This window comes from Pseudophryne corroboree, chromosome 3, assembly GCF_028390025.1.
Source record: "Pseudophryne corroboree isolate aPseCor3 chromosome 3, aPseCor3.hap2, whole genome shotgun sequence".
NCBI classification, from domain to species: Eukaryota; Metazoa; Chordata; class Amphibia; order Anura; family Myobatrachidae; genus Pseudophryne; species Pseudophryne corroboree.
In genome coordinates this window covers 354,727,739-354,744,778 of record NC_086446.1, presented here as the reverse complement: position 1 = coordinate 354,744,778, position 17,040 = coordinate 354,727,739, and the positions used below count along the sequence as shown (strand labels likewise).

Genomic DNA, 17,040 nt, shown 5'->3' with positions numbered 1-17,040 from the left:
TCTGCTAATCTTTCGTTCGCAATTTTGATAAGCTAAGATTCACTCCCAGTAGGTGGCGGCTTAGCGTGTGCAAAGCTGCTAAAAGCAGCTTGCGAGCGAACAACTCGGAATGACCCCCATGGTGAGGTTCGAAAGTCTGCTATATCTGAGATGATTTGCTCCGTTCACAGACATATTGGGCGAACACACCTACGACCTGCTACAGTTATATCGTTTATCAATATGAGGAACAATATATCGACCAGTGTGTACACAGCATTACTTTGCACCTTGGTAAAACCATGTTGCACTGCAAGTGTGGAAGATTTAAAATGTGCAGAGATTTGGATTTGGGTGGGGTGTGTCCAAACTCAGATCAAATTGCATTATACTTTACAATCATGTTTAAAGCTAAAGGGGGTATGCAATTTGCGCTGGTAATCTCAGAGCTATTGATTTCGCCCCCTGCCTTTTCAATTATGGCCCGTTTTCGCCTGTTTTTAAGGCATTTTTCGCCAATGCCTTTTCACCCTTTTTTTTGTGAAAGGGCATTGGTGAAAAATGCCTAAAAAAAAACACAGGCCGTTTTCGCCGGCGCAGGTGACAAAACATGTGGATTCGCTGATCCACACGTTTTTCGTTCCTGCTGAATTTTTCACCTAGGTGCAAATAAACTGACCTAATTTGCATACCCCCTATAGTGGCAAGACTGTCATTACTACCGAGTCGGCATTATACGATGTCTACATTGTAACTGTCAACAAACTATAGCAAACCCATATATCCTGCACTTTCACCTTTAGTGTAACGTCTCCAACTCCTTATGGATGGGTATATGGATTGTTCTATCTGCATTCAGTCTCCCTGTCACATTACAAAACCAATGCGATCAGGTTTGAATTAAGTAGGACATATATATTCAGGTTACTCCTTGTAAAGTCAGCTATATGACGAGATGTTTGGTGTTAGTTACAGATGGAATAGGTCATACACCCAGCACCAGGAGATGCAGTTATTACAGTAGGTATACACTCAATCCTATGAGTAGATAGGACCACAAGATGACAACACGTTTTCACTGCTGTGATGATTTGTACCCTGAGCCACCGTGACTTGTGATGTATTCAGGTGACATCTTCACAGCAACAGGACACCTCCCCAAAATGGGTTTTGTTGAATCTGAACTTCATTTGGGGTACCTGCTGCTGTGAGCACATCACAAGTATTGGAGTTGCAGCTGGGAAACCATCACAGTGACGAAAGCCTGTTGTTGTTATCTCCTGTTCCTCTCCACTTATATGATAAACAGGATTGCTACAGTATATTCTTATGCAAGCATGACTTCAAGTCTTTCATAACAGAATTGGAGGATAAAGCTTTGCCGTACAGAGATGTTCAGATAAGTCTTAAACATCATATTTTATGTACAGAGATAACTTATGTAACTGAATTACTGCTTTGAATAAAAACAAGTACACTATGGGGGGAATTTGAATGTTATCGTGCCCTGATCTCCCGTCTAAAGTGACAGGAGATCACAGGGGCAATGTTCAATTGATGCTGTTTATTGCTCTTATTGCGTCTATTAGGGTCGGGTTTAGCTGTGCAAAGCAGCTAAACACACCTAAACTATTGAGTGTGATTGTGAAAAAAGTGCCCAAACACGTCACTTTTCTCACATTTCAGCTCGCCTCCCTACCTTCGAAGTCGACATTCACCTCTCACATCAATGGCACGTGGTGCTCCGAATTTCCACGTCGGTTATTCACAGTGGTGCCATTTGTCCAGTCACGATACACCTTCACCACAGCAGCATGCGAACAGTTCACAAACTACACTGTTTTAGAAACACTGCCACCCTTGGCACCAAAGCCAATAATCATCCCTTTTTGCAACACGTATAAAATAACCACAAAACGAGTACAGACTAGATTTTCATAGAATGAACTTCAGTGAGTCTGGGTTATTGTGTTTTATTATTGCAGAAGATACGTTTATGAAACACTCTGATCTGATAGATTGTTAGCACCTGTTTTTGTGGGTTTATAGTATTCATTTCCACAGCTCCAAATATATCTAACCTGCTGATAGACACCAAGGGAAAGCAGTTCAGTGTAGGTGAGAAACAGCAAACAAGTAAGACCGGGTTCAGTATCGATTACAGACAGGTGGGATGCCGACTGTCACAATCCTGACAGCGGCATCCCGCCTGCCAGAATGCCAGAAGCGGGGCGAACGCTAAAAGTCTGCTTGCGGGCTCGCTGCTCTCTGCGGTTTCAGTGGCACACCTCAGGATCTATTCCCACTCTATGGGTGTCGTGGACGGGTGGTCTTCAGTATGCCGGCGGTCGGGCTCCCGGCGACCAGGACCCCCCTGGAGGGAGAATAAAATAGTGTGGTGCGTGTAGCATGGCGAGCGCAGCGAGCCCGCAAGGGGCTCATTTGCGCTCACCACACTGTCGGTAAGCCGGCGGTCGGGCTCCCGGCGCCGGTATGCTGGTCGCAGGGAGCCCGACCGCTGGCATATCGTAGTGAACCCGTCGTGGACACCCACAAGTGGGAATAGCCCTGTTGTGGCGGGATTCCGGCTGGCGGCAAATTAAACGCAAGACCGATTTACACACATTATGGGGGTAATTCCAAGTTGATCGCAGCAGGAATTTTGTTAGCAGTTGGGCAAAACCATGTGCACTGCAGGAGGGGCAGATATAACATGTGCAGAGAGAGTTAGATTTGGGTGGGGTGTGTTCAATCTGCAATCTAATTTGCAGTGTAAAAATAAAGCAGCCAGTATTTACCCTGCACAGAAATAAAATAACCCACCCAAATCTAACTCTTTCTGCACATGTTATATCTACCTCCCCTGCAGTGCACATGGGGGGTCATTCCGAGTTGTTCGCTCGGTAAATTTCTTCGCATCGCAGCGATTTTCCGCTTAGTGCGCATGCGCAATGTTCGCACTGCGACTGCGCCAAGTAAATTTGCTATGTAGTTAGGAATTTTACTCACGGTTTTTTCCTCGTTCTGGTGATCGTAATGTGATTGATAGGAAGTGGGTGTTTCTGGGCGGAAACTGGCCGTTTTATGGGTGTGTGTGAAAAAACGCTGCCGTTTCTGGGAAAAACGTGGGAGTGGCTGGAGAAACGGAGGAGTGTCTGGGCGAACGCTGGGTGTGTTTGTGCGTCAAACCAGGAACGACAAGCACTGAACTGATCGCAGATGCCGAGTAAGGTTGAAGCTACTCAGAAACTGCTAAGAGGTGTGTAATCGCAATTTTGAGAATCTTTCGGTCGCAATTTTAAGAAGCTAAGATTCACTCCCAGTAGGCGGCGGCTTAGCGTGTGCAATGCTGCTAAAAGCAGCTTGCGAGCGAACAACTCGGAATGAGGGCCATGGTTTTGCCCAACTGCTAACAAAATTCCTGCTGCGATCAACTCAGAATTACCCCCTATATGCGTCAAAGGGTTCATGTGGGTATTATACAAATTTGCAAACAGTATGTACTGCTGGGCATTTGGTGAGTGTTCAGAGATGTGCAGAAAACATAGGCTGCTTCACCTGCTATAGACGTTTTACGCCAGAGTTTTGGCTATAAGAATGATTAGAATAATGCAAAGAAGATTTCTAATATATTCTTTGTATTTTGCATATACTTATATAGTCAAAACTGTGGCGTATAAGTTAGTATTACAGGAAAGGCTCTGCCTCACCCCACCTCACGTCACTACTTTGTACCCAGTGGCTGCGCTAAAACATGCTAGTGTCGCAGGAGGCGTCTTGTGCAAATAGACAACACCTCAGCTTCTGTGATCCGCTGCTACATCCTAAGACGCAGCATCGGATCACTCGGCATAAACATTGGTCATCTGAGTAACACTCAGGATGGGCAGTGTTTTCACAATGCTGGGGTCAGTGAAGCTGCGTCGGAAGACGGAGCTGCTGTCCTCGGCACACCCAGAAAACAGGGCTGACACACCCCTACTTTCTGGAATGCTGGCCACCGCCGCCCCTTCCCCGCACCAAAGCGGCCACTGAGGCTCAGGGGGGCACTGCAACTATTGGAAACATCTGGCCCATAGTAATCTCCGACAACCTGTCCAGCACTGTGCTGCATATATCAAAAGAAATGAAAAAATAAATATTTTACCATTAAGATAAGTAATTGATTCCATATATTCAAAGGTTTATGGCTTAAATTCAGTGGCTCGAGCAGTGGGATGAAGTTTCACATAAATACGACAGCACCAAGTTGGCAACGAAATGACTTTCAAAGAAAATACTACAGTTCTTTTGATGTAAAAAAAAAAAAGTGTAACAGTACAGTTCACCCTCAATCACAAGACATAGAAAATGTAGGTTAAATCCCACTTTGGCATTCTCTAAATTTGATGTTGTAGGGTGGGCTTACTCTTACTATCATTCATCTACCTGTGAAACACAACTCTCTCCAGGACTCCTGTTTCAGGCTGTTGTCACTTTTCCTCCTGCAGATTGTATCAGTACAGATCTCATCAGTACCTGGAACCGAATTTAAAACTGATAGAAAATATCTCCTTGCAGCGCTCACAAACTCTTCCTCTTCATCACACGTCTCACCATACCCAATAGGATACAGCACATTTTTAAAAACAAGCTAATCCTTAGTCCTATATTATCTACTGGCACAATCTCATTCTCCCTCCATTATAGTTGTATATTTGTATGAGGCATCAGAATATGAGGCACCAGACCCTTTCCGACAATACTCGATAAGTTGTTTCACCTTTTGTTTGCTTTAGTGAAAATTATTTTCAGTCTAATTAATTGCTTATTATGACTTATTTTGATGTAAGTGAATCAATTTACTTTTACGGATCATCCGTATAACTTAACAATAAAAATATATTTAAAGAGGTAGTGTAGCATTTTATTCACTGTATAGATATCTCTTATGTTTTGCTGGGATGTAGTTATGTAGCCGGGGGGGTCGTGGGGGTCCACAACCCCACTGGAGGGAGAATAAAATAGCGCGCCACCGTGCCCGCAGCGTGGCGAGCGCAGCGAGCCCGCAAGGGGCTCCTTTGCGCTCGTCACACTGTCGGTATGCCGGCGGTCAGGCTCCCGGCGCCGGTATGCTGGTCGCCGGGTGCCCGGCCGCCGGAATACCATACTACACCCGCCTCACAGCACCAGGGCCCTATCTGGGGACTTTCCATCCTTTTCCCTGTTTTGAGGACTGCTATAGCATGCTATTCTTTATAGTGCCACAGTAGAAGGAAAAATAATAACCATCGGTCACCACTTTTTCAGTATTCATTTTTTTATATAAAGTTACTTCCTCTATTGTAAGTTGTAATCTATAGGAAATCAATTAATAAAAGGCAATGTAACTACTTGCTACAGGAGTAACTGTGGCCAATTGTAAGCAACCAGAGTAGGAATCAATGTTATCTCATCAGCTCATAGAGTGGGAGTGCATAATGTTCTCACTTTGGGGCTGCTTTAATTGTTTTGGGTGCTTAAAAATCCTGTCTATACTGAACTTTTTAGACACCCAAACTACTGTCACAATTCAATTGTGCTTGGGCGTCTATGTACATGGCGCATGTTGCACCCAAACAGACAGGGTTTTTGCTGTCTGAAACAGCTAAACCCGCCTAAGCTTTGAGAGTACAAACGGGACAAAGTGCCCAATTTACACACATTTGTTTCTTGCACCTCAGGAGGCTGCAAGAAAACATGTGTCCTCTGCTGCTGCTGGGCGCCCAAACCGCATAACAATTGAATTGCTGCCGCTGGGTGCCCTCTAGTGGTGGCCGCAGAAAATACATCTGAATCGGCCCCTTCCGATTACAGAGACAAAATATCCAATTTGATGATGACACATCAAGCATAAAGGAATATATATTGATATATATATATATAGCACAGATTGGTGGGCGGCACTCCAAGGTTTTGCAAGAGAAAATACACAGCTCCACAAGCTTTTTCAATCAACGTTTCAGACGCCTTTATTTGCGCCTTTCGTCAGGATACAGACAATATATAAACCACATACCTTTATAGCACCAGAGCGTGAGAAACACCTCTCGTCGCTCCCGCGTTCCAGCACCAGCGCAATTACATCATTCGTCCGTCTCTGTCTCATCGGTAACCATAGAAACCGTGGGCGGGACTGTAACCACAGCAACAGGGATAATAAACAAACCCCCGGACCAACTAACCCCGTGGGTTTGCGCTAGCTAGGAAAAATAGGAGATCCGAGAAGTGGTTTAGACAGAAAAACACCATTCCGTGCACAAACATCACTCCCATCCCCGCCACATTGCGCCTGAGCGACCACACACACGGCACATGCGGCTCAAGGAGTGGGTCCCTATTCCTAAGTGTTACTTCCACCTCCAACCACATAGTACAGAAACCAAAGAGTGGGAACCAAAATAAACGAAAACATATATTATTACAAAACTATCCAACCCCTGTTAGGGTACCGTCATCATGACCCAGGCACATACAATAACCTACCAAAGGTTCCTGACCCCATTATATAGGGGGGGATTATTACACATTCCGGCCCTGATGACAACCCCCCAAAAGGGATGGAAATACATTTTTAGGAATGCATTTATCAAAAAATACTATTTTCCTTAAAAACACCCTCATAACAACCATATAGAACAGGGGTGGGGAACCTTTTTTCTACCGAGGGCCATTTGGATATTTATAAAATCCTGCGGGGGCCATACAAAAATTCTCAACTTAAAAAATTACCCTGCCCCCCAGTAGCTCTGCCCCTTATAGGTACTGTGTGTGTGCGCGCCGGAGGCGCGCGCGCCCAAAAATGGGTGTGGCCAGTTAAAATGGGACGTGATACACATATGCCCACAATAGTGCGGTGCCAGATCGACAATTGCCCCCACAGTGCCAGGTATACAGATGCCCCCACAGTGCCAGGTATACAAATGCCCCTCACAGTGCCAGGTATACAGATGTCCCCACAGTGCCAGGTATACAGATGTCCCCACAGTGCCAGGTATACAAATGCCCCTCACAGTGCCAGGTATACAGATGCCCCCACAGTGCCAGGTATACAAATGTCCCTCACAGTACCAGGTATACAGATGCCCCCACAGTGCCAGGTATACAAATGCCCCTCACAGTGCCAGGTATACAGATGTCCCCACAGTGCCAGGTATACAATTGCCCCTCACAGTGCCAGGTATACAGATGCCCCCACAGTGCCAGGTACACAGATGCCCCCACAGTGCCAGGTATACAAATGCCCCTCACAGTGCCAGGTATACAGATGTCCCCACAGTGCCAGGTATACAGATGTCCCCACAGTGCCAGGTATACAGATGTCCCCACAGTGCCAGGTATACAGATGCCCACACAGTGCCAGGTATACAGATGCCCCCACAGTGCCAGGTATACAAATGCCCCTCACAGTGCCAGGTATAGAGATGCCCCCACAGTGCCAGGTATACAGATGCCCCCCACAGTGCCAGGTATACAGATGCCCTGCCCCCCCCCCTCCCCTCCGTGCTGCTTACCGTGCTGCTTTCGGCGGGACACGGAGGAGAGCGCGGCTATGTTGGGCGGCGGCGGCATGTAGGACTTGAAACCAGCCGCCGGTTCGAGAGCCAATCAGAGCTCATGGACCGGCAGCCGCGGCTTCTGATTGGCTGCCGGTCCGCGAGCTCTGATTGGCTCACGAACCGGCGGCTGGTTTCAAGTCATACACGCCGCCGCTCCCACCCGACAGCCGCGCTCTCCCCCCTGTTCTGACAGCTGAGACACGCTGCCGCCGGACTGAGCGGCAGCGTGTCTCACTGACACAAGCTGGTGGGCCAGACCAAACGGCTTCGCGGGCCTCATACGGCCCGCGGGCCAGAGGTTCCCCACCCCTGATATAGAACATGGAAAGAGGAGAGAAGCACACCAAAGGAAAAAATCAAGAAGGAACAAGCCAACACCCGTTTAAAGAAAACAGAGAAGGGAGAGGTTCTCGTTGAGGCCAGAAGGTGCAACCGTATTGAATTCAAAAATCCATCGTGCCTCTAATTGCAACAACTTCCTGTTGCGATCTCCTCCTCTTGTCATTGATGGAACATGGTCGATCAGTTTATAACGCAAGGCCGCCATCGTATGTCTCGCTTCCTTAAAATGCCTGGCCACAGGCAAAAAATTATTTGGACAGCCACCGATTGTGCAAGTTGACCCACTTAAAAAGATGAGAGAGGTCTGTAATTTCCATCATAGGTACACTTCAACTGTGAGAGACAGAATCCAGAAAAAAAAATAGGAAATCACATTGTATGATTTTTAAACAAATTATTTGTATATTCTTGCGGAAAATAAATATTTGGACAATCAAAATATTTAACTCAATACTTTGTAATATAATATTGGTTGGCAATTACAGAGGTCAAACGTTTCCTGTAGTTCTTGACCAGGTTTGCACACACTGTAGCAGGTATTTTGGCCCACTCTTCCATGCAGATCTTCTCTGGATCTGTCATGTTTTGCGGCTATCGCCGAGCAACACAGGCTATCAACTCCCTCCACAGATTTTCTATTGGGTTGCGGTCTGGAGAGTGGCTAGGCTACTCCAGGACCTTGAAATGCTTCTTACGGAGCCACTCCTTAGTTGCCCGGGCGGTGTGTTTGGGGTTATTGTCATGCTGGAAGACCCAGCCCCGTTCCATCTTCAATGCTCTTACTGAGGGAAGGAGGTTTTTCCCCAAAATCTCACGATACATGGCCCCATTCATCCTCTCCTTAATACGGATAAGTCATCCTGTCTCCTTTGCAGAAAAGCAGCCCCAAAGCATGATGTTTCCACCCCCATGCTTCACAGTGGGTATGGTGTTCTTGGGATGCCATTCATCATTCTTCTCCCTCCAAACACGGCGAGTGGAGTTTATACCAAAAAGTTAGATTTTGCTCTCATCTGACCACATTACATTCTCCCAGTCCTCCTCTGGATCATCCAGATGGTCACTGGCAAGCTTCAGATGGACCTGGAAATGTGCTGGCTTACGCAGGGGGACCTTTCGGGCACTGCAGGATTTTAATCCATGACGATGTAGTGTGTTACTAATGGTAACCTTTGTGACTGTGGTCCCAGCTCTCTTGAGGTCATTGACCATTTCCCCCCGTGTATTTCTGGGCTGATTCCTCACTGTTCTCAAGATCATTGATACCCCACGAGGTGAGATCTTGCATGGAGCCCCAGGTCAAGGGAGATTGTATTTCTTCCATTTTTTAATAATTGCGCCAACAGTTGATCTCTTCTCATCAAGCTGCTTGCCTATTGTCGAGTAGCTCATCCCAGCCTTGTGCAGCTCAACAATTTTGTCCCTGGTGTCCTTAGACAGCTCTCTGGTCTTGGCCATGGTGGAGAGGTAGCAGTCTGACTGTTTGAGGGTGTGGACAGGTGTCTTTTATACAGATAACCAGTTCCGACAGGTGCCATTAATACAAGTAACGAGTGGAGGATAGAAAAGCTTCTTAAAGAAGTAACAGGTCTGTGAGAGCCAGAAATCTTGCTGCTTGGTAGGTGTCCAAATATATATTTTCCACAAGAATATACAAGTAAATTGTTTAAAAATCATACAATGTGATTTCCTATTTTTTTTTCTTCAGATTCTGTCTCTCACAGTTGAAGTGTACCTATGATGGAAATTACAGACCTCTCTCATCTTTTTAAGTGGTGACAGATGATTTGAGGTTTTATTTTAGGGGTTTATTTTAAATAAAGAATCTGTTTTTTTTTTTTAATTTAATTAGATGTACATTAATCATGGATTATCCCATTGTCCATATATATTTTCACCACACAGAGTGGTGAGCAGATACAGTAGATTATTTAGCGGTGATATGTTCTCTAGTGATTTCTGTATAGTCTGTGATTGTGGTTGGCAAGGTCTTCTAACCTATATGACTAATAGCTAACTGCATTACATCTTGGGCTTGGGGAAACACAATGGGGTGCCAGGATCTGTTTTTCGGGTTCCTCCATTGTCAGATATACAATAACACTGGGAACCGACACACAAAACAGTGAGCATCACCAAGTTAATGTACTGTGTAAGTGATGCGTGAACATGTTGGCATAATGATCTCATAATGTGATTTGATCATTCTCTACAAAGGAAGTGTGCAGTATCTCTGTGAAAATAAGGCCACTCATTAAAAGCTAGCAAAACCTTTAAACATATATGTGAATGGATAACCCGATGCCCAACAATATTTGCACTTGCTGTTAGCAGTGCTTACATCATGGCACAGTTTTTTGGTTTGTTTTTTTTTGCAAGCTACCTACCATATTTTTAGGGGGTAAACAGCCATAGGACCCTGGAAAATATCATGCTGCATATCAGTAGCATATAGCTTTGAGTATACTGTAAAGGTATTTACATTTGGTGATACTAATTTCTCCCTCTCAACCAAAAGTAAATGAAAGTTACTGATTCTGTAGGACATCAGGTGCAATGTATTAGTGAATCTCACTGAAGTACAAAAGGGTATTATTCTGAATAAAACCAGTCTGGCGAAGGAATAGGTTACATGCTTAGCACTTGTTATAGCGACAGCACATATCACAAGGAAACATGGGGGGTAATTCCAAGTTGATCGCAGCAGGATTTTTTTTAGCAATTGGGCAAAACCATGTGCACTGCAGGGGAGGCAGATATAACATGTGCAGAGAGAGTTAGATTTGGGTGGGGTGAGTTCAATCTGCAATCTAATTTGCAGTGTAAAAATAAAGCAGCCAGTATTTACCCTGCACAGAAATAAAATAACCCACCCAAATCTAACTCTTTCTGCACATGTTATATCTGCCTCCCCTGCAGTGCACATGGTTTTGCCCAATTGCTAAAAAAATATCCTGCTGCGATCAACTTGGAATTACCCCCATGGTTCTTCAATTATCACTTAACAAGCTTCTCAGCTAAAACATTAAAACGTCTCTTATGTGCTGTCCTCTGAAGTGGTGTTCTTAAAATCAACTAGGGAGGCTCTGCTCATGTCTGTAAAATGACAGGATCCTAGAGTACAAATCCTAGTGTTTAGGTGCATTAGGAGGAAGAAAGATTTATGTGTCTTGTATATTAGGAGGACGTGAGAGGTACATGTCCTCTTATCTTGTATATTAGGAGGCACTGAGAGGTAGATATCCTTGTATCTTTCTTATTAGGAAGAGGCATCTAGTACATTAGGAGCATGGGAGAAGTATGTGTTCCCATAGATTATATGTTGGGAGGAGGTGAGAGCTATGTTATAGGGACAGATATATATGTCTGCATTTCTACATATTAGGCAATGGTCACATCTATGGGTCCTGCTGTCTGATCATACAGCACACTTACTGGTAGCCTAAAATATTCATGTGTTGTCATCTGATCCCAAATGAATGACTGCTGCATCAGCCACGCACACCTTTATAGGCCTGAACAGGAGAATGGATCAGTACAATAAAGATGGGATATAAGTACTAGAACTCTGTTTAATACACAATGAAAAAAAGATAATAAACTCTTATAGCAGGGAGTAATTGGAAGAGATAGTAACAATAGTTTAATGATCTATAATAAAGGGGTTTACATAGAAATGAGTCCCCTGAAACCGACACTGGCCCCTCTCCCCAGTAGAGGTTGATTATTCTGCTGCTGATACACAAGCTGTCAGTAGCAAATGTAATCAGTAGTAGGACTGAGGATTTATTATTCACCACTGACCTGCCGCCTCAGGATGGGAAAATAGCAGCTACTCTGTAACCTCTTCTGTGCTGTGCCAATTGCCATAATGTACAGTAGGTGCACAAATGGAAATCCACTGGTTCACAGAGTCTGGTCACATTTGGGACACGCTGTAAAAAGCTACGCAGGAAACTACAGAGAAGGGGTGACACACACAGGAGGGAATGGATCCCTTATATGAAGACACATTAGTGACCCTGCTACATCTCAGCCAGAAAATTATACATTCTTAGGGTAGATTATTTAAAAATATATAGATTTTAAAAATACTGAATGCAGCAATAGGGTCAGATTTGGTGATATATATGTGAAGAGCCTGTGGCTACTCACATAAAGGGCAGTGTTAGTTACAGAATTTTCATCTGTTCATGCGTGATGTGTGAGCTATGGAAAGAGGCCCTGAAGCGAAACAGACACCACACAATAAACCCCTGAGAATTCATTCAATTTTGCATCGAAGTTGATCAACAAATATAATGGCAAAAAAATGAAACCCCCTATAAAAGTACACAAGGAGGAGGGAATAAAGACGAATGCTGATGATGCTAGAACTCATTGCAGTGATTAGATGAATGTAAAGCCACAAAACGTACATTTTGGTGATGTCACAAAGCTGGTGGAGGAGAAGAAAGGATTACCAGATAAGGATTGTGGGCACTGTCCTGGGCCCAGGCCCCCTGGCTAGAGCAGGTAAATCAATCACATAATAAGTTATTCAAATCCACCTCTTGTAACAACAAAGCCATCTGTGCCCCAGTGAGAGCACCCATTACATTGGAAACAACTGTAGTATATGCAAATACTACCCAACACAGTAACACAAGTTAAAAAATAAATGTTCTGAACATGCAAAAGAAGTAAACATTTTAGATTAAAACTACCCCCCATAAGATTGTTAATGTTCTTCACTGAATATTAAACTCAACAGAAATAATCACAATAAAGCAGCAATATATGAAAAGTTTTAAGTATAGCTGTGCTTGAACATAGGCGACTTAAATACGGATGTGTCCTCATACATCCTTGCTGCAGCCACGCCAAACAGCCCTCTTGGCACGCCATGTCCCGTGAGACTCTGCTAGCGTCGGGATCATTTTTGGTGGAATTGCATCTTAGGGGGGTATTCAATTCTTGTTGGAAACTGCCGTCTTGTCAGAAAGATGGCAGTTTGACGCCGATCCACGTGTATTGTCGGAAGCGCGGCCAAACCTGACAGGTTTTAGCCCCGTTTCCGACAATGTCAATCCGACTTTAAAAAAAGTTGGATTGACATTGTCGGGAAAGGGCCAAACCTATCGGGTTTGGCCGGGCATTGAATACTCACATGTCGGATACTTCCCGTCGGAAAGGATCCAACATGAATTGAATACCCCCCATCGTTGCAAAGCGGTGTCACTAGGACACACCAGGAGACTGTGCTGACTAATTTGCAACACTTGTATATTTGTGTGTGACTGAGTCTTTCAATCTGCATACGAAAGTACTACAATACAGCTGCCGTGTTTTTTTCCCAAGAACAAGTTCTGTTGTGCTTCATATACAGACTCAGCCACACACAGATATACAAGTGTTGCATATCAAAGTAATCAACACAGTCTCCTGGTGCATCCTAGTCGCATCACATTGCAACTAAGACACACTTTTGACAAAATCTCCTGCTGCGTGGCGCATTGAGGCTAGATGTATGAAGACACATCTGTAGTACTTCAGTTACTTTGATTTAACCATGTGTGCTCAAGCATGGATATCCTTAAAACTAGTCCTGTTAGTGTGCCTTTCGGACCGAGGTTAGGAAACACTGTCTTAGAGAGTCTGGACCTTTTAGGGTAGAAATACAAAAAGGCTTTATATACAGTATAAACAAAACAATTTGTAAAACCAGGCACAAATGTGTCTAAGCACACAAAATTACTGATTGCCATGAATAAAATGTTAGCTACAATCAATCCATTATTAGTTCCTGCAATAAACCAGCAATTATTTTTTTTCTTCACAGCAGCTACTTCCTTTCCTTTCCAGAGATGTGAATTAGTTTTCCATTGTTAAATTGACATTTCCAATTGGTTACCACTTCAGATACCACTAAAGTTCATTTGTTGTCTATACACAGTTGAGATATTCATTATGTAAGTGGAACCAATAGTCTTCAAAAAGCAGCCCAGCAATTCATCAGGAACTTTTCAATAATTCTATTGGGTCAATCCAATTATACGGGAAGAGGGGCAAGTTGCTGTTGAAGCGGTGTGTAAACCACAATTTTCCCCCACGTGCAGCCCAAATCCATCCCGGATTTGCAGAGTTTTTTTACACAGCTCTATGGGACAGTGAATTAAAATCTGCAAATCAAACAGTACCATAAATGCAGCATATAGCCGCGCATACTCTCTCACCTGCAATGAATTTAAAATTACTTGGATTGAGCCCTATAGATTGTAAACTTGCAAACAGAGCCCTCATACCTCTGATAAGTCCCAGACTTATTTTATTTTAAAATTTTTATTACTGCCTTAGGTCCCAATTGTACATTTTTGGAGAATATGCTGTGTCATATAAATTAATTCTATTAAGTGCGTGTTGTCTTTGAACAACTTCTTAGATGATAATCCATATGTACTCCATCATGCCATTTTAAGTATCTGGGAGATTTTAATGAACTAAAAACAACAAATCATTCTTCATATATTATATATACATACACAGTGCATCTGGAAAGTACTCACAACGCTTCACATTTTCCACATTTTATTATGTTACAGACTTATCCTAAAATGGAATAAATTAATTTACCCCCTCAGAATTCTACACACAATACCCCATAATGACAACATGAAAAAAGTTTTTTTGAGAGTTATGAAAATGTATTAAAAATAAAAAACGTAGAAACAACATGTACATAAGTATTCACAGGCTTTGCTCAATACTTTGTTGATGCCCCTTTGGCACAAGCTTGGCACACCTATCTTTGGGCAGTTTCACCCATTCCTCTTTGCAGCACCTCTCAAGCTCCATCAGGTTGGATGGGAAGCTCTGGCTGGGCCACTCAAGGACATTCACAGAGTTGTCCTGAAGGCACTCTTTGGTATCTTGGCTGTGTGCTTAGGGTCGTTGTCCCGCTGAAAGATGAACCGTCGCCCCAGTCTGAGGTCAAGCGTACTCTTTTTATCCACGATGTCCCTGTATATTGCTGCATTCATCTTTCCCTCCAGCTTTACTAGTTTCTCAGTTCCTGCAGCTGAAAATCATCCCCACAGCATGATGCTGCCACCACCATGCTTCACTGTAGGGATGGTATTGGCCTGGTGACGAGCGGTGCCTGGTTTCCTCCAAACATGACGCCTGGCATTCACACCAAAGAGTTTAATCTTTGTCTCATCAGACCAGATAATTTTGTTTCTCATGGTCTGAGAGTCCTTCAGGTGCATTTTGGGAAACTCCAGGCGAGCTGCCATGTGCTTTTTACTAAGGAGTGGCTTCTGTCTGACCACTCTACCATACAGGCCTGATTGGTGGATTTCTGCAGAGATGGTTGTCCTTCTGGAAGGTTCTCCTCTCTCTACAGAGGAATGATGTAACTCTGACAGAGTAACCATCGGGTTCTTGGTCACCTCCCTGACTAGGGCCCTTCTCCCCTGATCGCTGAGTTTAGACAGCAGGCCAGCTCTACGAAGAGTCCTGGTGGTTCCGAACTTCTTCCATTTATGGATGATGGAAGCCACTATGCTCATTGAGATCTTCAAAGCAGCAGATAATTTTCTGTACCCTTCCCTAGATTTGTGACTCGAGACAATCCTGTCTCGTAGGTCTACAGACAATTCCTTTGACTTCATGCTTGGTTTGTGCTCAGACATGCACTGTCAAGTGTGGGACCTTATATAGACAGGAGTGTGCCTTTCCAAATCATGTCCAATCAACTGAATTTACCAGAGGTGGACTCCAATTAAGCTGTAGGAACATCTCAAGGATGATCAGTGGAAACAGGATGCACCTGAGCTCAATTTTGAGCTTCATGATAAAGGCTGTGAATACTTATGTACATGTGATTTCTTCGTTTTTTTATTTTAAATAAGTTTGCACAAAAAAAAAAAAAATGTTCACGTTGTCATTATGGGCTACTGTGTGTAGAATTTTAAGGGAAAAAAGGAATATACTCCAGTTTGGAATAAGGCTGTAACATAACAAAATGTGGAAAAAGTGAAGCGCTGTGAATACTTTCCGGATGCACTATATATATATATATATATATATATATATTTATTTATATATTTATTTATTTTTTATTTACTCGTTTTTGTTTTTTTTAGAAAATTGGGTGGGGAAAAAAATTTAATTTAAGTAAATTAATCAAACAAGTATGCTCACACCAACTGAAGGTGACTACTACACGTAGCGATATAGTAAATTATATCGCTCATTTTCCCCCTCCTGAGTGATATAGTTTACTATATCGCTCAGTGTGTATGCAGCCGATGACAAGAGATGTGAGGCCCCGCAGGTCGTTAATGATCCTCGGTCTCGGACGTGCATGCAGCTCAATTTGGGCTTAGCGTCCAAAGCTGCATGCTCTGGCCACTAGGTGATGTCTCTCACCGAGCACATTGCCTAGTGTGTATTCACCTTAAGAAGTATTGTCAGATATATTATGTTATGTAAGGTTACAACCGGGCAGTGGAAATTCAGAGTATAGTCAAGAATACTGATGTTCAAACAATGTTTGCCCATGCTACTACATGTATATTCATAGTATTAATATAGTAACATGTCATAATAGTTAAAGGGTAGTAATACTCACTTGCTGGCGAGGGTGTGCTATATCCACTGAGGGGAAGCTGATGCTGAACTCCTGGCAGGGCCCCTGGAGGGGATACTCCACCAAGCATGTGAGGAAAGAAGAAGGCATAGTGGGGAACAGGGTATCCATTCATGTGACCTGGCCCAGACTGTGGGCAGGAAGAATCGTTACTAGTCATTGCCAGGTGCCCAGCCAACTGGACTGGCTCAAGCCCTTCGAATTTCCATCTGTGTGAGTCCCAGTGAGGGGGTACACCCCCCAAAAGCAAGTGAACAGTTGCAGTGGATCCAAGGCTCAATGATCAGATCCAGCAGTAGATAAATTTACGTAAAGCCTTAGAGAAAGCTCAAAGTCTTGCCTCAGATCCTGGTAAAAATTAGCACGGTGTCTGTAGGAATCCAGTGCAGCGTGGATCAGGAACAGGGTCACATCAGGCTACTCAATGAGGTAGGCGCATTAAAAGGAAATCCCTGAAAGACAAAAATCAGGAAACTGTTGGAACATAGCGCCATCCTGGAACTTGAAATT

The 17,040-nt window shown here is 43.8% G+C and overlaps 1 protein-coding gene across 2 annotated transcripts in view; it reads right to left on the bottom strand.

Moving 5' to 3' along the window:
* The window catches only part of RARA (retinoic acid receptor alpha), a 203,870-nt gene that overhangs the window by 137,620 nt on the left and 49,210 nt on the right, over window positions 1–17,040 (bottom strand). Inside the window, exon 2 of one of the 2 annotated variants that reach the window (XM_063959783.1) lies at window positions 16,513–16,982. The exons of the other annotated variant lie outside the window; for it this stretch is intronic. Within the exon in view, the coding sequence (XP_063815853.1) occupies window positions 16,513–16,690 (178 nt within the window). The 5' untranslated portion in view covers window positions 16,691–16,982. The remainder of the gene's footprint in view (window positions 1–16,512; window positions 16,983–17,040) is intronic. 2 annotated transcript variants of the gene reach the window in all.